This window comes from Pan troglodytes, chromosome 4 (genome assembly GCF_028858775.2).
Source record: "Pan troglodytes isolate AG18354 chromosome 4, NHGRI_mPanTro3-v2.0_pri, whole genome shotgun sequence".
NCBI classification, from domain to species: Eukaryota; Metazoa; Chordata; class Mammalia; order Primates; family Hominidae; genus Pan; species Pan troglodytes.
Genome location: NC_072402.2, coordinates 132,309,506 through 132,333,750, shown reverse-complemented (window position 1 = coordinate 132,333,750; position 24,245 = coordinate 132,309,506). Strand labels below are relative to the sequence as shown.

Genomic DNA, 24,245 nt, shown 5'->3' with positions numbered 1-24,245 from the left:
TACCCCCTCAGCCCCAGGGCTGATTTCCTGTCAGCATCCCATGCTGATTCCACAGTTGAGGACGCTGAGCCCTTCCCATTCACAGCTGAGCTGCTGGAGCTGGGGCTGAGAGAACATCCACAGCCTGTTTGTCCAGGTTCCCAGGTGCCCTAACAGAGAGACCTCCCTCCACGGGCATTTTGGGCACACACACACTCCACCCCAAATTTACTCCCAATACCTTGTGCATTGTGGACTCAGAACATTGGATCTGGAGGCACCCTTGGGAACCTACCGTCTACTGCTCTGGAGAGGAAATGGGTCAATTCTCTGTGGCAAACAACTAAGTCAGTGGCCCCAGAAGCTAAGATGCTTTGAGTCTTAATGTAACCTCTGTCCCTCACAGCCTTGTTCTGAGCCCTCAGAGGAGGTTCAAGACCCTCCCGATATAGCTTGATCCATCTTTGCATAGGCCAAACCCTCTATGAGGAATGCCCGTCATCCCTTTCTCCGATGCAGCTTCCCTTGGGCTAGCAACTATTTTTTCATTAGGTCTCCAATGTCTGGAGGTTCTAGGGGGACAGGGGCCTGGTGACATGCACAGTATACAACCCAGCACACTGGCAGTGAGGTGTCCGGTCAAGACTACTTGTTGAATGAATCAATGAATCAATGAATTAATGGTGTCACTTCCTCAGAGAAACCCTTCCTGAACCCCTTCACCCCTAGACCAGCCCAGGCCTCCATGAAAACTCCCAGTTCCCTCACTGCCTGTGTGAGCCACCCCAAGCAAGGACAGCAGCTATATTCCCCACACTCTTTTCAGAGCCTGGCTCAGGGTAGGTGCTCAGAAAATCATGAATGAAAAACAAACTCAAGCAAAAATCTTCACTGACCTAGGGACACTCCCTGGAGGCTCCTCCCAAAATTTCCTACGGTCCCAGACAGGTGGTTGTAGCGGGTGGGGAGGGCAGCAGTCCTGCCTTGGATGCAGAGCTTTACCTCTTAGCACATCTTCGACTTTAGGTGCATCCCTCATCCTCTCAGTTCCAGGGGAACATATTGAAGATCAAATGAAATACTGCCCTGAGGCTAGGGGCGGCTTACGCCTGTAGTCCCAGGACTTCAGGAGGCCGAGGAAGACGGATCACTTGGGCCCAGGAGTTTGAGACCAGCCTGGGCAACATGGGAAAACCCTGTCTCTACAAAAATTACCAAAATCAGCCGGGCATGGTGGCATGCACCTGTAGTCACAGCTACACGGGAGGCTGAGGTGGGAAGATAGCTTGAGCCCGGGATGTCAAGGCTGCAGTGAATCAAGATTGCAGCCTGGGTGACAGAGTGAAATCCTGTCTCAAATAATAATAATAATAATAATGAAAAATATAAATACTGCTCTGAAATTATAGCCCTTGGTGTGCACTGAACGTCTTTATTATGATTTCTTAGGAGGTGGCAGCAGATCCCTTGGAAAACTCAGCGACCCCGTGGTTTTGCTGAGCCCATTGTCGGGTGTGTGTGTGGGACTCCCAGGGTTCCCTACCCCATCCAATGCAATGGAGCCTCACACCAGCCAGCACAGAAAACATTGCTTTATTAACTGCGTTTGCCAACACACGAGGAGTGCAAAGGGCTCCCTATGACACAAGCCCTGGTGGGGCCGGGGTCTGGAAGCCCCCATGAGTGAGCAGGACAGGATGGGGCTGGGAACTATGCAGCAGCGGCAACACAGAATCATGCAGGGCACAGCGGGCACTGGCCACACCCAGGTGACCATACATTCTATTGCTCATTAAGGGTTGCGCACATGGACAATGTACAAAAAGGAGAAATAGGTCTTTGCGTTAATGAAAAATACATTTTTTCTCTACAAAGGAATCTTTTCTAATACAAGAAAATAAATATTGCAACATAAGCCAAAAATAATTTAAAATTGCTCTTTTCAATATATTTTCAATATTTCTCTTGTATATTAACAAATGGCACATCACTTTCTTTGAAACAAAGACAGAAGGTGTCTCCTCCTGTGACATTCATATCATCCCCCCACCGTCCCCTCAAACTGACGTGGAACACAAAGTGTTTGTGCCTCTGAGGGAGAAAGTGGCAGGAGGTGCCTTAAAGAACAACCAAAGGTCTCAGACTCCAGCCCTGGCTCATTGGCCAATGTGGCCAGCGAGGCCAAGGGCATGGGAGAGTGCCCTCCCCAAGGGCCTTGCTATAGAAATCCAGATCATTTTTCAGTGGTTTGCGTATGGACAGAGGTTGGCCACATCTGGCAGTTAGCAAGGAAATGCCAAGTTCAGCCGCTGCCAATGTTGGTTAGAATCGGGCAGTTGAATGTCTAGGAATCGTCCCAGCTAGTCCCACAGTGTGCCCATACACAGTACACACAGGCATGCCTGCATACGGACACACGAGACGTGGCCTGGCACACTCCCCACAAACAATTCAACATCTATGTCTGGAAACCTGGGGTGGCTTCTCCAAGGAAGCTGAGGCCCTTACATTGCAAATGCTCACACACTGTCACTGAGTCAGGCTCATTTAATAAAATAAACCCTTCTACCTTTCTTCTTCTCATTTGTTTCAAAATACATTTATGATACATAAAAATACTTTTCTTGCACATTATCCTTTGTCATGTGATGAGGGGGAAGGAAGTGGTGGGCGGTCAGGTCAGTGAGAAGGGGGACGATAGCCAGAATGAGTTACAGAGCAGCTTCTCCTTCCCTGCGGAGGAGCAGTGTGTGTAGGCAGATGTGGTTGAGAGAAAGATCTACCTCCACCTCTGGCCTGGAAAAGGAACCTGCCTCAGTCTCAGGGACAGCAAAGCCCTCTACACTGGGGACAGTAGACCGGAAAAAGACAGAAGCGGCTGTGACCAACAGGGGAAAGGCTGGGAACTGGGGGAGGATGGGTGGCTGGCATCCTTCTCCTTGCAGCCTGCTGGACATCCTGGAGGTGGAGACAGCTGCCTGAAGAAGATTGCTCCAGGGCTTGGCCTGGGAGTGAAAGGGCACCCCAAATGAAAGGCCACCCCCCTCCCCTCGCAGCAGCCAGCCAGCCTAACAGACATCTGAGTTCTGCAGGACACAGGCTCAGCAACAGTCCAGTCCAAAGCAATAGCCAATGAAGAAGGGCCAGAATCCAGAGGCCAACAATGTGAGCAGAGGCTCTTGGAAGAACACCAGCCAGCCCGAGGCAAGGGGCCAGACTCGTTGCACCCTCTCCCTAATTCTCCACCTACCCCTGCCACCAGGGAGGCCCAGCCCCTGCCCCAGGATGGTGTGAAGGGGCAAGGGGCCAAGTGCTGAGACTGCTGGACCCTGGGCTTTCTGGGACCCCTGGCAGAGTTTGGTTGTTCTTTAAGCTCACCTCTTTGCTTCCTGCAGGGTCAGACCGGGCAATCTGGCACAGACAGGGTTGCAGCCCGAGGTGACCCAAAGCATGGGGAAGGAAGAAGTTCTGTTCAAAGGCAGTAAACAGAGACTGGGGTTGGGACACTGATGCTGACACTGACTGGTCACTACTACCAAGGCGGGCAGGCAGACTAAACTCTACGGGGTAGCTCATGCCATCCCAACGCCCAGAATCCTTGAAGCCCACCCCACTCCCTCCGAGTCCACCCGGACTAGACACATTTGTCCGATCCTCTGAACTGAGTCATTATCTTTGTTTCCTGTTTTGCTAAAATTCACATGAAATTGAGTGTCGATGACAATGCCACTGTCGTACCTTGATAGTTTTGGAGTTAGGGGTGGATGAAGGTCAAGCTGTTCCCCATCCTGCTTATTTGCTTTATGTATTTGGGGAGGAGGGAACCACATGGTAAAGACGTTTTCCATGCTGGTTTCACTGTCAGTATCTTTCCCCTCTGTGAGTCTCAGAGTTTAGGAAAGCTCACAGTGGGCTCAGCCCAGGATCTGAAATCTAACACCCAGGTACACTTCAGCAGCAGCAAAGCATCCTCTTCCAAGCGCTTGAGCTCTTTTCCTTGGGTGTGTGCAATGAACATGTTTCTATACTTTGTTGCTAAAGAACTCCATTTAAAAAAAAAGTCCAAGTGACAAGTTGTCAGGTCCAGGCTGTGCTGTATTATGGTCAAAATATTCTTTGGCATCCACAGAATGATTCGACTGATTCACTGGACTTTTTGCAAGGTTCTTTTTGGAGAAGTTCTGGCTTTACCAGTGGTGGAAGTGACCCAGGAGTAATTCATCAAAGAAAAAAAAAATGTTTTCACGGAATTCCTTTTTTGTTGTTCCCTGAGCTATCACCCTGGGGCCACTCTACTGAAACTCTTCAGAGCAACTACCTGGGACCTAAGGGTGGGGTGGGGAAGGCAGGACGGCGGGGGGGGGGGATGGCTGGGCGAGGGGTTAAGGCTCAGGAACAGGGGAACATCCAGCAAGACTTACAACAGCCCCAGCGGCCAACACCGGCCCGCCCTGGGCCCCGGGATCCCACTGCTTGTTGGAAGGAGTTGTTTCCAAAAGGAAACCACGGAAGAAGCTCATCTTGTAGCAGGACTAGGAAACTTGAAAAGGCAAACGGTCTGGTCTGGTCAGCTCTGTCAGCATGACCAGACTTCGGCCGAGACTGGCCCCGAAGGAAGGAAGGAAGTTGGAGCCCCAGAGTGATTCTCTACAGTGGGCTGGTCTGAGCCCCATGACCCTGTCTGGGCACTGGCCCTCCCCTACAGCCCTCCACCTGCACTGGCAGCTGGCTGTTTGGGAGTCCCCTGAGTAAATGGCACAGCTCAGGAGGGATTCTGGGAACCCCTTCCCAGAGCCGCTGGGCTGGGCACTGGCAGGGGCAGAGCAGCAAGGGAGGGGAGGGTGGCAGGGTGGGCAGGCAGGCCTCAGATGATACGGGCTGATCAGGAACAGCTTTCAGTTCCCCTGGAACTAGCGGGCCGGGCCCTCTGCACCCCCTCAGTGCTTTCTCATATAAACTCGTTGTGCTTGTGACAGTGAGTAGACTCTGGCTGGGTATCGTTTATTATACTTCCTTGGGGATCGGTGGAGTGTAGCAGGACCCCCCAAATGGACCCCAGTGGGATCTGGGGGCAAGGCGGGGTAGGCCCTGGACTGGCCCATCTGCCATGAAATAATGCCCAAACGACAGTCTGTGTCACCCAGTGGCAGTGGGCTGGAGTCCTGAGCTCTTCTCCACCTTGCTTGCATCTAGCCAGGAGCCCAGCAATACCACGTGGGCAGGGCAGGGATGGTGCGCGGGACCTGGCAGGGTCCTAGCGGCCGGAGCCGTGGAAGGAATCCTAATGTCCTAGGCCAGCACAGAGGAAAGACAACAGTGTAGAATTCAAAACTCTCTCTATATTAAAAATAAAACCACGACGGAGTGGCAGCCTCGAGGGTCTGGGACACTCAGCAGAGACTGGAAATGGCAGTTGTGACTGGGCTGAGGCCTTGTGGGGGGACCAGGGCAGGGCCTGGGACAGGGAAGGGGGTGAGTTAGGAGGCCAGTACACCCATGCGGACCACCTCCTCTGCCCCTGCCTCCCGGGGACCCCGCTGCACCCCACCGTCCTCGGCCTCTACATCTGAGTCGCTCATCTCCCCATCAGAGAAGTAGCCATCAGTCTCAGTGTCAAAATGCAGGCTGACCTTGGGCCTCTCAGCCACAGCTGAAGGTGGTCCCATCCCAGCATCAGGCCTGGCACCCGGCAATCTCCGGGTTACCTTGCTCTCGCGGGGTGGCCGGAGCCGGCCCAAAGGCTTAGGGCTTGCTGCAGGGCCAGGCACTTGGACATCTGAGTCAGCAGCTACTGAGGCTGCCTCGTCCGGGGTCTCAGGGGCCAGTGGTGGGGGGCTTTCAGGGGCAGCTAGGATAGGACAGTCCCCGGCTGCAGGGCTGGACGGCAAGTGAGAAGATGTCCGACGTGGTGGCTTCCTGGTAGGTGGCCCTTGACCCCCCTTGCCACTGCCTGCATCCTGGCCCCAGGTCTTCTTGGGGGCTTTGTCTGGAGTCGTCCGTGAACCAGGCCCGTCCTGCGGTGGTGGTGGTGGTGGTTTCTTCTTGGCAGGCAGGCGGGTGCGGCCTCGGGCCTTCCTAGCAGGGTCACCAGGTCGCAGCGAGGGGTCCCGCATGAAGCTAAGCAGTGTCTCCTCGTCCTGCAGCAGTTCCTCTGACAGCAGCCCTGGAGCAGGGTCCTCGCGGTGCCCATTGTTCAGTGGCCACTCGCTCATGGCCATGTTCTCTGCTGTGATCTGCACCGACTGTGCCAGCCAGCTGTTGAAGAAGGTGCCATCGATGGGGAATGAGGTGGACAGGCCTGCTGAGGGGAGAGAGGAGGCAAGTGAGACGCCAGCAGACGTGTGTCCCACTCTTTCAGGAAGCCCGCTGACGCTCCCAGCACACCACCATGCATCGTCTTCTCTCTGTCCCCCTGTGCCAGACCCAGGTGAGCTATCTTGTTTTGTGCATCCCTCCTGCCAACACCACCAAAGAGTAGGGACTACTTATACCCTTCTCTTCAGAAGGACGTGCTGCCCTCAAGATGGGCTTCATAATTTGTGGGCTGGAGTGTAAAATGAAAATATAGGCTCCTTGTTCAAATATTATCAAGAATTTCAAGGTGGAGTGTCATAGATCTTTTAGTTTGTCTAGCAGGTTTTTTGGATTTTACCAGAAAGCCTGCCATGGGAAAGAAAATTCAAGGTGGCAGCAGCAGAGCATTAACCAAGAACAAGGACCCCGTGGAACTGCACAGGTTGCTACCCACGAAGTTGGACCTGCCCACTACCCCCATTCTGGTGGGGTTGGGGAAGGAGGAATCTGGAGGAAAATGCCCTCAGGCCGCCAGAGGGCGCTCAGTCTTTATAAGCGTTGCCTCCCAGCGCTTGCAGCAAAGAGCATGGATAAAGGGATCAGGTACGAATAGGGGTAGCAAGCAGTATCCAGTCCCTCCTGGATGTCAGGGAGAGGGGAGGCAAGTGAGACGCCAGCAGATGTGAGGGTAGCAGAGCCTTCCTTCCTTACCGAGGTCTTGGGAGGGGGCAGCTGGCGAGACGTGAGACTGGGTTTCCCGTTAGACACCCAAGTTATCCCCTTCTTTTTGCGGGAGGGGTGTGAAATGAAGGAACAGGGTCTTGCTCTGTCACCCAGGCTGGAGTGCAGTGGCATGATCATGGTGCACTGCAGCCTCAACCTCCTGGGCTCAAGCGATCCTCCCAACTCAGCCTCCTGAGCAGCTAGGAATACAGGCATGCACCACCACGCCTGGGTTGTCCCCTTCTTGAGACAGAGGGACAGAAAGGATGACCTGGGGCTTCCATCCCTGAGGCAAGGTCTGGAAGGGGACTCCATGATGCTCCCTGAGATCTCTGGAGGAAGCACGTGAGGTCCATGAGTCACACTGCTCCCATTAGGCTGCTCTGCCTAACAGGAGGCCTGGGACAGTGGAGGTGGTGGGCAGGGCCAGAGCCTGCAGCCACTCCTCTGGGCAGCTCCAGGAAAGTCTGCTGCTGTTGTGGGAAGGGCCCACTTAGAGGATTCTGGGAGAGTAGGACAAGGATGGGGCTTTCTGGCAGATCCTCCCCTCCCAGCATGGGGCTGTCCCAGGGGCCTCTGGGAAAATCCAGCACCCAGGACCCCCCACCCAGGGGAATGACTGGACAGTTCCTGAGTGGGCGTGGCCCAGCCTCCATCCAGGTCTACAGAAGGGGCATTTCCCAGGATGTCACACGGGGCTCTGAGATCTGTCTCCTTTGTGGGTGGAAGGTGTGTGCACCTGGGCAAGCAAGGGCCTGGTTACCGCTCTTGAGCCTCAGTCTCCTACTCTGTGCAGCTGGCCTTCCGCAGGGCAGACAGAGCTGCAAGCGTGGTGATGGTCAAGCCTGCCGTGTCTGCAGGCCAGCATGGCCCTCACTCACCCAGCTGCCCCAGGACTGAGTCAGGCCCCGCCTTCACTTTCTCTTTCTTCTCAGTGCTGCCCTTGGAGCCCTCGCAGCCCTTCCTCTTCGAGTCACTCTTCTTGCCCTTTGCTCTCCTCCCAGACCGCTCTGTGTCAGGGAAAGTGAGAGGAGGAGGGAGATGGTTACCCTGAGTGGCCTCAGTCAGCACCAAGATCCCTGCATGGCAGCCCAGGAGTCCTCCATCAGCCAGTGCTCACCCTCCACAGCAAAAAGGTTGGAGTTAGGGGATGGCTGGCATGGTGGGGTGGGCCAACTGTCCACTGTGGCCTGTGGGGGACTTGGGGTGGCCACAGGGCCACGAGGAGAGGCCCTCGCAGGACCTGGACTCCAGTATGACCTGCACAACCTGTAGCCTTGGGAGAGAGTGTGGGTGGTGGTAAGAATGGCTGGAAGGGAGTCTGGACAGGGCAGGGCCTTGAATGCCAGGCTGAGGAGCTAGACATGTAGGTGGAAGGAACACTATCTGAGGGGTCAAGAGGCTTGGGTTCCATTCCTAACCCCAGGGTCAGCAACCCTGAACCAGTCTCCTGCCATGGTCTCTTGGCTGGCTTTCAAAGTCAGGCAGCAAACTAGATGGGAGATTCAGGGTGCACCCCTGGCCCTTGTATCCTTTCAGTTCAGGCCAGGCCTCAGTCTCATCTGTTTTGGTTTGTTTTGAGAGAGTCTTGCTCTGTTGCCCATGATGGAGCGCAGTAGTACAATCATAGTTTACTGCAGCCTTGACCTCCCAGGCTCAAGTGATCCTCCAGCCTCAGCCTCCTGAGTAGCTGGGACCACAGGTGCATGCCACCACACCCGGCTAATTTTCAAATTTTGTAGAGACAGGGTCTTGCTATTTTGCCCAGACTGGTCTTGAACTCTTGGGCTCCAGTAATCCACCTTGGCCTCCCAAAGTGCTGGGATTACAGGTGCAAGCCACTGTGCCTGGCCACATCTGTTTATTTATTTATTTTTTAGAGACAGAGCCTGGCTCTGTTACCCAGGCTGGAGTACAGTGGTGTAATCATAGCTCGCTTGCAGCCTCAAACTACTGGGCTCAAGCAATCCTACTTCTGCTCCCCAAGCAGCTAGGAATACAGGCATGTGTCACCATGCTCAGCTAATTTTTGTATTTTTTTTTTTTTTGTAGAGACAGGCTGGTCTGGAAGTCCTGGCTTCAAGCGATCTTCCCACTGTGGTCTCCCAAAGTGCTGGGATTTTAGGCATGAGCCACTGTGCCTGGGCAATCTCATCTGTAACATGGCATGTAACTAATGCCTAGATACTCTAGAGGCAGGCTCCTGAGGCTTCCCACTGCTCTTAGGACCGTGTAAGCTCCTCCCCCAGGCTACAAGAAGATCTCGCACATGTGACCCAGGTTACCCGTCATCCCCACTTTAGGAGTCTTCCTTCTGCCTGGTGCAGCCATTCCAGCCTCCTTCCAGTTTCTCTGCCAAGACATGCTCTGGCCACTAAGTCTCCAAATATGCTGTTTTCTTGTCCTATCCTTCGCCTGATTCAGTTCACAGGCCAAATATCATCTCCACTAGGAGGCTTTGTCCAGCCGCCAGGCCAGACAGCCTCGCCGATATGCACACAGCCCATGTCCCACCCCAGGCGTCAAGCCTCTCAACAGTGTGAGCAGCAGCTTTGGACAGGGCAAACCAGTCGTCTCCAAATACCCTGCCCTGCCCTGAACAAAGAGCTGCCTGTTGTTGACACTCAAGACAAGGAGTTGCAAATGTCCCCAGAACCAATGTGGGGATGTGGACCCTCCAGGCTCTTGCCCATGCTTCTGGAATCCTGTGCCTGAGGGCACTGCTCGTGGCTTGCCACCCTCTGCTTCCTCAACTGTGGGTGCCTTGCATGGGCTTCTCCTTCTGCAGCCGATATGTGGCCACAGGCAAGTGCCTGAGATGTTGTTGGAGCATCACTGCTTCTGGGAAGACATCCCTGATACTTCTATCCCTAAACTGGCAGCAACTGTAGCCTCTGCGATACCACATTCCTCTCTCTCTCCAGATGGTGCATTCCACAAGGGCAGCAACCCTATCCAGTCCATGCTCAGTTAATGCTGGCTGAGTGAATAAACAGAAGACAGGGGGCCTGGAAAGCTCCAGCAGCCAGGAAGCTGCCACAGTCTTTGGGTACACGGTGAGCTCTACATGGTCATGACTAGCACCTGAACTTGGCAAGGCTAGATGTTGGGGCCAGAGTGGGTGGTGATGCCAAAGCACAATCAGGTCAGCTCAGCTCTCGGGCAGAAGTAGGGGCAGCAGAGGTCCTCAGTCATTTGCTCCAACGGTGGCTCAGCAGCTTTCCTCTCCAGGCCCAGCTCAGCCCTGAGGCTGAAGTGGCATTGGCAGACCCTGGCTCAAAATCTCTCTCCATCCAGCTATTTCTGCTGCATGTAAACGCAACACTGGGGTACCGTTTTGGGGGCTAAATGTTGCCCTTCTTAACATGTATACGCTCCAAGAAGGGCCCTGTGTCTGGCAATATCCACAATTAACAGATACGATCAATGTCAGCGCTTCCTTCAGCCTTTGATTTCCAGATCCATTAAACGCATGTGACGCCAAGAGAATAAGAATAATAAGAATAAAACAGTGAAAAACACCGCGGATGCAGGGCATAAATCCTGTTAGGGTCAGAGAGAAACAACAGCCAGGTCCTGTCACATCTCTGGGGCAGCTGCCTTCTTCGGAACTGACTCCCAGGCACACCAGGGTTCAGGGAAGCTCACCAGCTTCTGGCCCTTCCTGCCTCAGCACCAGCAGAGAGCCACTAGGACTTCTTCTCTGTACCTGTTCACATGCAATCAGCTCCTGAACTGCTGTGGCCTAGTCAACCAGAAAGCTCCCTGAGGGCAGGCCTGATGCCCACATTCAAACCTCTGGCTCTCTGCCTAGTGACGCACAACTCAGGACCCTTGCAGGCCCCCGTCTGGGCCTACTAATTGGATGGTGAAGGGTAGGAGTGGGGGCCAGTGGCCCTTGGCTCCACGCACATACCCCCACCAGGATCCAAAGACACACCCTCCTTGGGACCCAGCCCCGCAAGACAGGGCACACGGAGGTGGCGGCGGCAGGTGGGGAAGGCGCCTACCTCGACACAGATCCTGTTCAATAAGTTTCATCTGCAGGTGGAATATCTGCTCCTGGAGTTTGCAGATGGCGTGTTTCGTTCTCTCGCGCCTTGTCACCATGTAGCACAGATTTCTAACCTGAGAAAACAAGAGAGATTTTCCACCTTACTCACAGGCAACCACCCCAGACCTCCCAGCTCTGGGGACCTTGCTATGGGTGGAGGCAGTGCCAGGGGCACAGGCTACCGCCACAGCCTATCCTGCCCAGAACATCTGCAAACCAATTCCCAGACCCTGAGCGCATCCTCAGCCCTGTGCTGCATGTCTCGGATCCAAAACCTAAGGCCAAACACAGCCTCAGCCCTGTGGTCCCCGGCTGAGCCAGAGCAGCCAGGGAAAAGCATCTGGTTAGATCAACCCGGCATGCCCACCTTCCTCCTCTGAGTCTTACCTTCCTGGTAAGGTCAGCCAGGCTGCCTCCCAAGGCCCTGCCAACATGGTTGCTGTCCTTTATAACCACAGTGCCCGCAGACTCATCAGGGTCTCACCAGGTCACCAACTTCATCCCTCTGCCTCCTGTCCAAGGCCTTTCTTTCCCAGCAAAGAAATTCTTCAGACATAAATGGCATGGCAAAAACTAACACTTGTCCTGAGCCACAAATGGCGCCGGTACTTGCAGCCAGAGAGAACGCCATCGGAAGAGCTTTGAGCAGAAAGTCCTAACCCACCTGTGCCCAGCCTGCAGCCAACCCATGTCTCTCCGCTGCACTGGGACCTGAGCCAGGCTCACGCCATGCTGGCCAAGGCTTCCACATCTACACAGCCACCTTCACTCTGCCACAGTGACAGAACTCCTCAGCAGAGAGGGCAGAGGCCTCTCTGACTGCCTCAAGGCCAGCCGGGAAGAGCCCCTTGGGGCCTTAGACACCAGCTTGCTAAGCTCATGGGACATGGACCCTTCTTATAGGTGGTCCCACAGGAAGCACCTGCAGGATGGACCATGCTACTGCCTGCCCACCTGGCACCTTACCCCAGTGGGCCATCCCTCCCTGGCTGCTCTCAGGGCAGGCCACACTTCTGAAGCCAAGACCAAGCCCCCTCCCTTGAGACACTTCCTTGGTCTTCAGCACAGGATGGAGACTCCATTATCAGGGACAGTTGGCCAAAGCTGCTCAGCTTGAATCCTGGGTCCCACCAGGGTCTTTCCAGCTGGGACCAGGCTGTTTCCCGTTGGGTTCCATCTTCAAGGCTGAGTTCAGCCTTCAGGTCCTTAAGCTGGGGTGACCTCTGGTTCCAGACCCCCTGCCTGTTGGCATAACCATTTCTCCCAGTCCGAGGGCAGCCAAGATCAGACCTCTCTTCTGGGTACGGGTATCCTCCGTTCTTTCCTGAGCCCAGCCGTGAAGGATGTACCACAAAGGTGGCTCCAGCCTCAGGCCTCCACACGATGCGCTCTGCATGGACTCTCCGTGGCCTTCCACGCTGGTGTGTGCACCCTCAGCTCAAAGACCGTGAGCACCAGGCCACCCACCTCTGAGCCTCAGCTCCACCTATCCCTATGGCCAGTACCACTCCGGGGGGCCACCCTGGGCTGCAACCACCTGGTCCCACCCTACTGGGATGAACCACCTTCCTGTCAAAACTTGGACCTCCTGAAAACCACCTTCCAACCAGCCTCCTTCCCCCACACCCTTAAGCACTGGCTACAGCTCTGTGGACTTGCACTGTGTGGGGCCCTGGACTCAAGTGAGCAACGCCACTGGGGCCCCTTTCTTCTCAGGGGAGGTAGGTGCTGACCAACTACTGACAGGACCAGGTGGCTCCGACCCACACTTGGGGGTGCTGAGCAAGGCATCTTGGACACACAAGCAGCCAGTGGGAGTGGGAGTTGATCATACAGCAGGGCAGAGCCTGGGAACGAGGAATCCAAGCCAGGCCAGGCTGGGGGAGGCAGAGCAGAGCCTCGTGGCAGGAATCTGAAGGGAGCAGTGAGGAGTGTCGGGGCTGGCAAGGGAGGAGGCCAGGTGCTGAAGCTTGACTGAGCCAGGCCAAGGGAAGTCAGGACTGGATTTTCTTTTTTTTCTTTCGAGACGGGGTCTCGGTCTGTCGCCTAGGCTGGAGCGCAGTGGCACAGTCTTGGCTCACTGCAACCTCGGCCTCCCAGGTTGAAGCCATTCTCCTGCCTCAGCCTCCCATGTAGCTGGGATTACAGGTGCCTGCCACCACACCTGGCTAATTTTTGTATTTTTAGTAGAGATGGGGTTTCACCACGTTGGCCAGGCTAGTCTTGAACTCCTGACCTCCTGATCCGCCCACGTTGGCCTCCCAAAGTTCTGGGATTACAGGCGTGAGCCACCGCGCCCGGCCCAGGGCTGGATTTTCACAGAGTAGTGAGACACTTCCCTTCTCCCCTTAAAACCTCCAGTGGCTTCTGTATGGGATTGAATAGTGTTCCCCCAAATTCATTTTTACTGGGACCCTTGCAATGTGACCTTATTTGGAAATAGGGTCTCTGTAGATATAAATAGTTAAGATGAGGTCATACTACATTAGGGTAGGCCCTTGATCTACTATGAGTGGAGTCCTGACACAGGTGCCTACAGGGAGAAGGCCATGTGACCTGGCAGAGGCAGAGGCTAGACAGATGTCCGCAGGCCAAGAAACAGCAAAGATTCCTGGCAACCACCAGAAGCTGGGAGGCACGGAGAGACTCCCCCGCAGAGCCTCCGGCAGGAACTAATCCTGCGGACACCTCAACCTTGGGCTTCCAGCCTCCAAAACCGTGAGGATGAATCTCACCATCCAGCTGGTGGCACACGGGCAGGCCTAGGAAACTAACAGGGATGCTGGGCATGAGATGCTGGCGGCCTTTAAAAGGGACTTGGTGTGGAGCTCAAGAGGGAGGGGCAGCCAGCACCCCCACGTGGGGCAAAACTGTGGGCAGCCGTGAAAGACAGTGGAGCCTGAGGCCTCCAGCCCTGGGAGTGAGCAGTCAGGGGAGAGCAATGGATGACCATTGAGGCCAAGGAGCAGCCAGAGCGGGAGGGGGGTAAACCAGGACCTCAGGGGGGACCTGGTCAGAGCACCACAGGAAAAGGACTCCAAGACTAAGGGCAGGTCTGATTGTGGCAGCCGCTGCTGAGAGGATCGGGGGATGGAGAGGTGGGCAGGGAGGCTGCAGGCAGCCCAGGTGGCAGGCTCTGGGATGTGGCGGAAACCCGGCCAGAGTGGGCAGCAAGGATGCAAATACCATGAGGGATGACAGGAAAGGAGAGATGGGGGTGGGAGCGGAGGAACCCACGACTAGAGGGAAATAGGGAGGGAGGATTCGCTTTTGAAGATGAGAGAGGGTTGAACAGATTCAAATATTGGTGGAAAAGGACCCGCAGAGGGGATAAAGAAAAGACAGACTCGTCAGCTGCAGGTGTGGGCTGGAAAAGAGCCCCTGTGGGGGAAGGAAGACAGGAGGGAAGGGAAGAGAATGGACCGAGAGGCTCGGCTGGCAGGAAGTTAGAGGCCCTGGTATGAGGACAGAGGGGACGCTGTCCTGAGGGAGGCAGGGCTCAGCATGTGGGCAGCAGGTATGAGGTGGGGTGTGCGGCAGGGACTGCCCTGCTCAGCGCTGTGGGATTTCTCCTGGTGGAGGGAGTGGCTCTTACTGGGTGAGGCTCTGCCAGGGGTCTGGCCTCAGTGAGGGACAAGGGCTGGGGCATAGTAGGCCAGTGCCATACAGGGAGCGAGTGAAGAAAGCAGGACAAAGAAGGGTGGAGGGCCTGGGAGACAAGTGAGCAGGGAGAGCAGTAGACTGCAGGCAGGGAGCAGGATGTGGCAATTTCTGGGCTACTGACCTGGGAGCAGCTGGAGGTGGTGACTGGGCTTGGGTGAGGCAAGGGCACTAATGGGTTGGGGGAGCCCTAGAGATGGAAGGCACAGGGGCAGAAGAGCCAGAGGTCTGCAGGCTGGAGCTGCCCAGGACAAGGTTGGCTTTGGTGGGAGGCCAAAGGGACCACCATCCAGGCACTGAGGCCAGGACCCACTTCCTTCTGAGCCTTTCCCTCCTTGGGAAGTTGTCCCATATCATCCTCTGGGCAGGTGTGTGTCTCAGAGCCGCCTCCACCCTCTTGGCCTCCTCCTCAGGCCAGGTCAGGCTCCCAAATAAACTCCTGGTGACCAGAGCCAGAGCCACAAGCAGCAAGTCCCTGCACAGCCTGCTTGTCAGCACAGTTGCTAGGGGACACCAGCCGGCACTTGTCGGGCTGATCAACAGTGCTGCAATTTTTGTCAGCCGTAAATAACTCTGGGAGGCTGCAGTGGCCATGCCTTCCGAGCGTCCGCTGGGGCCGAGGCCCAAGGCTGAAATTTTAGGAAAGCACATCTGGTTGACCATAAAATGGGATTTCATGCCGGCAGCAGCCCCGGCTCCTGTTTCTCTCAGCAAAACCCCTGCCTGGCTGAGGAGGAACGAATCAATCTGGGAGGATGCTGGGTTCCCAGGCCCTAGCACTGGGCCTGCCCTTTTGGTCCTCTGTGGAGCCCACCCTCAGAGCACACGGGCTGGCCTCCCTTCTTCTAAGAGCCAAATGCTGAGGGGCCAGGACAGTAACAACAATCACGGCCAACAATGGAGGGCACTGTGCTAAGCTTTGTCCCCCACATGCACTGTGACCCCAAGGTCAGTCTGATCCTTATTCCCATTTTACAGACAAAGAAACTGAAACTCAGAGAAGTAGAAACTGAAACAAAGAAGGTACAGAGCTGGGAGTGCAGGAACTGGATGCAAAGTCAGGCTACCAAGGCCTCGACCTCAAGCCCTGCCCCATCTTCCGATGATTCCTGCCCAGGCTGGCTTAGTGCCCGGTTACAGGCTGGATACTCCCGGCTGCTGGCACTGGGCCACGGTCCGAGACTGGGCCCGCTGGCCAGGCCACCAACCACCATGGGCCTTTGCAGAAAGCCTGCCCCGTGGCAGGGTTCTTGTCGCTGTTCATTCACCCAAGTTGCAAATGTGTGACCTGGAAAGGCCTTGAGGCTGGGCCGCTGATGGGGGTCAGCTTGGCTCATGGTTGTCCCTCCTCGGCCCTGCCAGGGCTGTGCATGCCCCTGCCCTCATTGAAGCTGGTGCCCGCCAGCCCAGCTTGGTGGCTGCTCAGAAAGCAGCATTTGACAGGGCCCCCTGAGCCGTAAGAGGCTGCACATACTTCAAAATTGGCCCTGCTTCCTCTTCCCAGAGGAGGAGTGGGACGGTTCACACCTGACTCCGGAGTGTTCTGGCTCCCACTGCAGGGGTCTCTGCAGCAGCTCTCATTCCCCGGAACCCCAGAGCCCGCCAACCTCAGCCCCAGGCTCCACCTGAACCAGCCAACACTGGGGTGGGAAGATTAGGGGACTGAAAAAGGGATGCTTTTGCCCAGGAAATTTACAGAATAGAGAATAAGCCAACAACTCCTTTTCTGCCCCCGACTGAGGTCCAAATTCAAGCTCAAAACCCTTGGAATGGAGTTCCTCTAAGACTTCCTGTTATTCGTCTCTCCGAGCCCCAGTTTCCTCATCTGCTCAGCAGGGCTGGGAGGATCTTCCTCAAGTCTCTTTTTCCAGGATGATGACTACATAAGTGAGTCAAGCCCTTGACCTCCCTGGACAACCCAGCCAGGGACAGACACGTGGGCTGACCAGCACAGAACAGAGAGGTCAGTTCTGAGGGGTTGTTTGGGAAACAGTAGGAGTAAAAGCAGGTGTTTCCACTGGAGATCCAGCGGGTGGAGACATGGTGGCCTAAAGAAGACTCTGGAAGCAGCTTCGGTCCCAGAAGGTCTTACACCTGATGCCCCTGCCACATGTGACAGGAGGCTGGGCTGGCCAGGAGGTGGTGGCTGCAATGTAGGTAGCCTTGCCCTCTGTCCTGGCTGGAGCCAGGGACATCTGGTTCCTCCCACCTCCACCTCTTCCTTCTGGCCTGGTGGCAAGCTGGCTGCCAGGCAGTGAGGGCTCTCTGGGGGCAATAGGTCATTTCCCTCTTGAGCAGGCTCCAGCGCAGATGAGTGGGAAGGAGGGGATTGGGGAAGCTGGGTCCAGTGCCCCTTCCCTGACAGTACAACACCCTCGGAGATGTTCTACCCATTTTACAGCCTTGCCCACTGCGATGCAGATAAGAAAAGCAGGCGCCTTGGGTCACACAACGTTCCCTGCATGCTCCTGCCCAGGGCTATTTCCTGACAGGACCCAGGGAGAGGGTGAGCATGTATGTCTGAACCCAGGGGAGACACTGTGACACAGTCCCATATGCTCTGGAACCCTAGAAATGTCCCAGAGAGGAGAGACCAGAACAGCCTGTGGGGTTCAGAGGACTGGAAAAGGATCCAGAAATCCTGCTTCATTTCACTCAGCCCCCTGGACCAAGCCACCGTCACCTGTTTCCCAGCACACAGCTGGGTGTGGTTTTCAGCCAGCCCACCCATTCCAGACTCTGGGACTTCTCCTCCAGGGAGTGTTGGGTGCAAGTCCCAGCCACAGTATGTCAGTCCCTCCTTAGCACTTCTGCAGCTTCCAGACACACTGTGATCCACCAGCCCAGTCTCGTGCGATCCACCAGCCCCTTTCACCTCTTCCTTCCACTCCACCGTTCCTTGAGTCCACCCTGTCTCCTTCGTGCCTCTGTTCTGTTTGCCCAGCACCCCACGGAGCCGCGTTTACCCATCGACCCTGCCCTGGCCGGGCACGTGCCTGTTTGGCTGCTCCTGGCTCTTGATGCCCCTGGCTTTCAGCATGGGTTACGGGGACAGCTTGGGAAGCCCCAGTTCCTCCTCTGCCTCAGATTCTCAATGCAAGCTCATGTGTTAGGACCAGGCGGGGCCCACAGAGGCAAGCAAGTGCCAGAAGCCTAGGTCCTCGCCCTAGCTCTGGTGCTCTCAGCCTCATGACCTTGGCAGGGCCCCCACCATTCACCAGGCCTGTGACAGGGCTAGGACAAGAGAGACTCGGAGACTCAAGAACTGGACTCTTCTCTGTTCTGTAAAGTGTCAGTCACCCCCATACTCTTTGGGACCTGAAAGCCCTCAGCCCCTTGGCAGGCTCCTGCAGCAGGGCCGGTCCACCAGAGCTCACAGTTTGAGTCCTGGTGAGTCCTGGCTGCTCCAGGGCAGTGAGTGTGGCATGGAAAGGACTCCTGGACCCACCAGGCAGGGGGCGGGCAGGCGGCATGGGGACTCACCCTCTCTAGGTCCTGCCGCAGATGGGTGAAGAGCTTCAGGCGGCGGTAGAGGACGTCCTGCTCCTGCTGGGCCAGGTTGTCCACCTCGTCGGTCTTGGGGGTCAGCAGCGGCTGGTTGGCATTGGCTTTCCTCTTCAGCTTCCAGTACTGGTAGATGAAGTCGACCAGCGCCTCAGCCAGGTCCAGCCGCTCAGCCACCTCAGCCGGCTCCACCAGCTCGTAGAAGTCCTCCTCTAGCTGCTGCAGCCGCTGCTTGCGCAGGGTCACCTTTTCCAGGTCCTCGCCAGCCTGGCTGGGTTCCGTGGGCTCAGATGTGGGCTCATTACGTGGGCCCCCGTCACTGTGCTCCTGGCAGAATGACTTGAACTTGACCTCATCGTTGTCTGCTAATATAGTCCGCATTTCCAGGCCGTGGTCAAAGGCGCACGTGACATGGAACGCTGTGACGCAGGAAGGCATGGAACACTGAGGGGAAAGGAGGGGCAGGATCAGACATGGAGGGAGCCTGGTGGGAGGGGAGAAGACAGAGGGGCTTCCCCCAGGGCTCTACTGAGAATGCGCAATGCTGGAGAGAACCTAAACAGAATGGCATGGGCTCCCAACCTCCTGTGCAGGATGGGAGTTACGGCAGGGGAGGAGGAGGAGCTCTGGGGTGCCTGGAAAGGTAACCCATTCAACACCACATGCTTTGGGGAAGTCAATCAGAAGACGGTTGAGAAACACCTCTGGGGACAAGCTGCATTTTTTTTTTTTTTTGAGACAGAGTCTCACTCTGTTGCTCAGGCTGGAGTGCAGTGGTTCCATCTCACTGCAACCTCCGCTTCCCAGGTTCAAGCGATTCTCCTGCCTCAGCCTCCCAAGTAGCTAGGGCTACAGGCATGCACCACCTAGTTTTTGTATTTTTAGAGATGAGGTTTCGCCATGTTGGCCAGGCTGGTCTCGAACTCCTGACCTCAGGTGATCCACCTGCCTCGGCCTCCCAAAGTGCTGGGATTACAGGCGTGAGCCACCGTGCCCGGCCTCAAGCTGCATTTTTGTGTGGGCAAAATGACTTTGGCATCACAGAGCATCAAGAGAAAGGCTGATGATGGGTCACTGGCTCATCTAAGATGGGGACTGTGGTCCCCTTTTTGTCCTCTGGGAAGAGGGGCTGGACTTAGACCCCTTCCCTCTCCTTTCGTCCAGACAGCTTGAGGCCTGACCCTCTCTCTTAGCCTTGGATGATGATAACTGTGTCAGCAATCACGCACCCAACTATTATGACTGCTGATGCTGCACTCACAAATCCTTTTGAAGGTCCGTGGATGGGTGAAGGCACAACTAACGTTTACAATGACAACTCTGTTCCTAAAAGATGAGGGGGACAAAGGATGACTCCCACCTGCACTCCCAAACTATAGACCCGAGGCATCAACATCCCTTGGGAGCTTGTTAGAAATGCAAGTTCTCAGCTTCACTCCAGACCTACTGAGTCAGAGCCTCTCAGGAGTAGGCCCAGCAGTCTATGTTTACCAAGCCCTCCAGGTAATTCTGACGCATGCTAGACTTTGGGAATAGGCTTTGCTAAAGACAGACTGGTACAGCCCTTCCAGTGTCAGGACAGTCTATTAGCTTAGCTAGATGAGAAGTTTGATTCCTAACCCCTAACGTGTCAAATTCAATGTCAGAAGTGAGGCTAATGTATTCATCAAGCCCCAAGACACTTGCTTTCAGGGAAAGCCAGAGTTCTCAGCACTCCAATGGGGTGGTGAGCCTTGGTTCCCCGGGTCTGTTCCCACTCCCTAGAAGACCAGGGGATGGAGAAATGCTCCCCAACAGGTGTGATTCTGACTCTGGCCCCAGTCCCACACCCCTCTGGGGCCCATCAGTCTGCAGCCCCATGGAGGGGAGAAGGTGGTGGCAGCTGCTGTCTGAGGCCCCAAGCATGCCTCTCAGCCAGCTCCTGGCAGCAGGAGGTGAAGTAGGCCACATACCTGGATGCAGGTGCCTGTGCATTCCTTGCAGAGGCTGCAGGACAGAGCCCAGCGGCTGGCTGGGATATGCGAGATCTTGGTGATGGGCTCCATCTTCTCTGGGCAGCCGATGCTGACCTGGGCAGGACACAGGGGGCTGCATCATTCCTCTCATCCCCAGCCTGCCTCCAGGGATCTCCAAAATGGGGGGTTGTCTGCTGAAACTAGGTGGTGGGCAGACAGGGCAGTGGCTGAGCCCCTGAATCCCAAGTCCCTCCTGACACCAAACAAGCATGGCTCAAAGGCCGGAATTCCTCCTCACTCTCCCAAACTCACCACTGGATGAGTGTGTTAGTGTGTGCTCATCTGAGACTAATCTTAAATTGTCTGTGAATGTGTGAGTGTGCCGTCAGTGTGTGTAGTTGACTGTGTGTATGTGCTTAAGACTGCGTGGGCCTTGACAGACAGGTGCTTTGGTGTGTGCATAGGTACATGCAAGATCCTCCTTCTTTCTGCACTCAGGCCTTTGTTAATAACATCTTCAGAGTTCTTGTTACAATTTGTATTTGTATTACTTATTTTTCTAGGCACCAAGAAAAGCCTCATTGTGGGATCTCCTCTTGAAGGTCTTTAGGGCTCTCCTGGGGATATGCCTTTGCTGAGCCCTTCCTATGGGGACAGCCCTACAACTATGCCCAAGTCTACTGGGCAGAGACCACCCCGCAGCCCAGAGGCAGGGCACATTTGTCTCCCCATTGCTAATGCCTGAGGATGGAAAAAGCAATTCTCTCCAAAGGTCCTGAGCCAAAGGGTCTTCATGATGGAGTCCCTGTTGGTTCTGTCTCTGCCATGCCCAGCCCAGGGTACACTCAGAGGTGGTCCCAGTCTTCAACATGCTGATCTGCAAGCAAGTGCCTACTGCTGACACAAACAACTGTTATCACAGAAGCCTGCATTGTGGGCTTCAGACTGTGAGCCCAGGAAGGAGAGTGCCACTTATGGACAGGGCCACCTGGCTTGCTTCTGGGCATAGGCAACACTGGAGTGGGGCCTCAATCTGAGTCAGTCCACACAGCAGGGCTTGGGCTGAAACTGTGGTGCATTTCAACATTTCACATTTCAAATAAAATGGCTGGCCTTCCAGGCACCCAGGACCTCTGCTAACTCACTGACTCTGGACACAGCCTGTTGCCCGTGGCACTCCCACATGGACTCAGAAACACACCCACCCCACCATCCTAGCCGCAGCCATAGCAGCAGGCCCACTAGCCAACTTCCCATTAGGCTTACCACCTGATTCTCTCTCTTTTTTTTTTTTTGAAACAGTCTCATTCTGTTACCCAGGCAGGAGTGCAGCGGCGCAATCTCGGCTCACTGCAATCTCTGTCTCTCGGGTTCAAGTGATTCTCGTGCCTCAGCCACCCAAATAACTGGGATTACAGGCATGTGCTAAGCCCAGCTAATTTTTTTTTTGTATTTTTAGTAGAGACGGGGTTACCATGTTGGCCAGGCTGGTCTTGAACTCCTCACCTCAAGTGATTCACCCACCTCGGCCTCCCACCCGATTCTCTTTGAAGGTCAGCTGGCTTATCTTTGTTTTGAACATGTGGCTTGACTTTGGTTGGAACAACTGCTAAGGTTTAGATGGACCCCACAACCTGCTTTCCCCTCTAGTCAGCTGCCTGACTTCTGTCCAGACCTCATCCCTATCTCCTGAATCTCCTAGCGGTCCATAACCCCATTTTCTCATAGAAGTCACCACCTGAGCTCTGTCCAAGTCCACAAGCAAAGCTCCCTATAGCTGTGGCCTGGATTCTTTGCTGGCCCATCACCTGAGATCCCAGTGTGTGCTTTGTTTTGTTTTGTTTTGTTTTGTTTTGTTTTGTTTTGTTTTTGAGACGGAGTCTTGCTCTGTCACCCAGGCTGGAGTGCAGTGGTGCGATCTCGGTTCACTGCAACCTCCACCTCCCAGGTTCAAGTGACTCTCCTGCCTCTGCCTCCTGAGTAGCTGGGACTACAGGTGCCTGCCACCATGCACTCCTAATTTTTGTAGAGAGGGGGTTTTGCTATGTTGGCCAGGCTGGTCTTGAACGCCTGAACTCAGGTGATCCACCCGCCTTGGCCTCCCAAAATGCTGGGATTACAGGCGTGAGCCACCGCGCCCGGCCGATCTCAGTGTTTTAGTGCGAGTCCATCACGTTCTTTTCCCAGTGCTCTGCTACCTGAGTCCCATGCAGACCCACTTCCCCACGGGCTGTTCCTTGGGCTGCCTCACCTCCACGCTCACCCACCTCAGGAATCCATAGGGCACAGCTGACATGCACCCACTTGGTCCCACTTCTAGTGGGTTTCAAGGCTCCTCCTCGCTTGGGGCAGAGCAGGCACTTTGGCTGGACACCCAGGGCACACGTCCGGCACAGCCAGCTGCCCGTGGGCACCTTGAGGATCCCGTAGCATGCCTAGGAGAGAGCAGGGTGGTCATGAGTCAGCGGAACTGGCCAATCTGTGTCTGGTCAGCAGTCAGCTGCATTTGGTCCAGTGCCAGCCCCATGCTACACTGCTACACAGCCTCCAGTCTCTGGCACGTACAACTTCTGAAGAGTTACAATGCAAGGAAGGAAGGAAGGGCTCCTGGAAAGCCCTCCTTGGCCTGCTTGTATGCCTGAAATGCCACCATTTCAGTCCTCTGTGAACGGGTTCAGGTCTGCCCTCTGCTGGGAGGAGAGTCAGTTTAGCCGGAGGTTCCTAACCAGCAATAGACTTAAGGAGAGTCCAAGAATCCCTTTAAGTTGAATACAAAATTGGGTGTGTACTTCCTGGAAACAAGTCCCAGAGCCCTCATATTTCTTACACAGGGACCCATGAAGAAGGTTGCACCCCTCTATGGCTTGGGTGAGACACATGAACCTAAGAGCTGCTGGGTATAAGGAATGTGTTTGTTTATATGAGACTTGCACTGCCCACCTACCTGCCAGCCTGGCAAAGTCCCTACCTCTGAGCTCCCCAGGGTCAATTCCAGCGATGGTGCATAAGGGCAGCCTCAAAATCAGGGCCAGAGTGGGTCCACTAGGTCCCAGTCAGGTCTGCAGTCAAGGCCCAGAGATACTCAAGACCTAGAGCCTTGGGCCCCAAACCAAGGGGAGCCTGGCCAGGCTGCACTGGCACATAAAGCCAGTAATGGTGACAAATACATATAGCCCTTACTAGACTGTTCTAAGCAAAGACCCACAGTAAACAATTTAATCCGTGCAACAATCCACTCTTATTTATGCATAACTGAGAAAACACAGGCCCAGAGAGGTTACAAAACTTGACTAAAGTTACATAGCTTGTGAAGGGCAGAGCCACGATTTGAATTCTGGCAGCTTTGCTCTCAGTCACAGCAGTGGGCTGCCTTTTACTAAATTCAGGACATGAGGAGCAGAGGAGGAGGGGCAGGGACAGGGCACAAGGTGGAGAGGGTCTGAGGGAGGCTGATGGGACAGTGCAGAAAGCCAATGGGCTCTGGCTTGAGTCTGGCCAGCAGGTCTAAGCCAAGGGGCCCTGGGTGCACATGGTACCATGAAGCATCCTCACCATTCCCTTCCTCCTCCTTCTTAAGGGCTTCTGTCCACAGTGCCCCTGGAGAGCCAAGTGGGGGTCTGCCAGGCAGCGTGTGTATACATGGCACAGGTGAGGGTGACTGGGGGGTCTGCCCACCTGATGCACACAGACGTTGCACTTGTCACAGAAGACCATCTCGTTGCCATCCTCGCCCTCAGGAGAGCGACACACGTCGCAGACAACATCCTCGTCATACTCGATGCCCAGTCCCTCCTGCGTCTCAATGGCCCTGGCCATATTCTGGTGGCACAGGGTCTCCAGCTCCTCCAGCACACGCTCTAATGTCAGCTCGTCCAGCTCCGGCCTCTCTGTGAGGAGGACAGCAGGGCATGGTGGTGTTAGGAGCCCAGCCTCCTTTGAGCTTTGAAGAGGACTTGGCTCCTGGAGTTGCAGGAATTCAGGGCAGATGTCTGGGAGGGTTTCTGCCCACCCACTGTTGGACCTGGGAGAAGCAGCTCCATCCTCTGAAAACTGAATGGTCTGGACCATCCCATCTC

General features: G+C 55.3%; 1 protein-coding gene and 1 non-coding gene across 28 annotated transcripts in view; one reads left to right on the top strand and one right to left on the bottom strand.

Moving 5' to 3' along the window:
- Positions 1-5,298: 5,298 nt before the first annotated feature.
- Positions 5,299-24,245, bottom strand: part of JADE2 (jade family PHD finger 2) — a 55,454-nt gene continuing 36,507 nt past the window's right edge. For 8 of the 27 annotated variants that reach the window (XM_016953848.4, XM_009449677.5, XM_016953853.4 and 5 more), the window contains 7 exons: positions 23,845-24,056; positions 22,437-22,604; positions 20,167-20,283; positions 18,194-18,658; positions 11,007-11,124; positions 7,878-8,006; positions 5,299-6,280 (listed from right to left, as the gene is read on the bottom strand). In XM_016953848.4, the coding sequence (XP_016809337.2) occupies positions 5,457-6,280; positions 7,878-8,006; positions 11,007-11,124; positions 18,194-18,658; positions 20,167-20,283; positions 22,437-22,604; positions 23,845-24,056 (2,033 nt within the window). In that variant the 3' untranslated portion in view covers positions 5,299-5,456. The remainder of the gene's footprint in view (positions 6,281-7,877; positions 8,007-11,006; positions 11,125-18,193; positions 18,659-20,166; positions 20,284-22,436; positions 22,605-23,844; positions 24,057-24,245) is intronic. The other 19 variants (XM_063811521.1, XM_054684613.2, XM_063811526.1 and 16 more) reach the window with 3 other exon arrangements.
- On the top strand, positions 6,584-6,643 carry LOC112209321 (U7 small nuclear RNA). The gene has a single exon (XR_002944064.1). It is a non-coding gene; the product is annotated as a U7 small nuclear RNA (small nuclear RNA).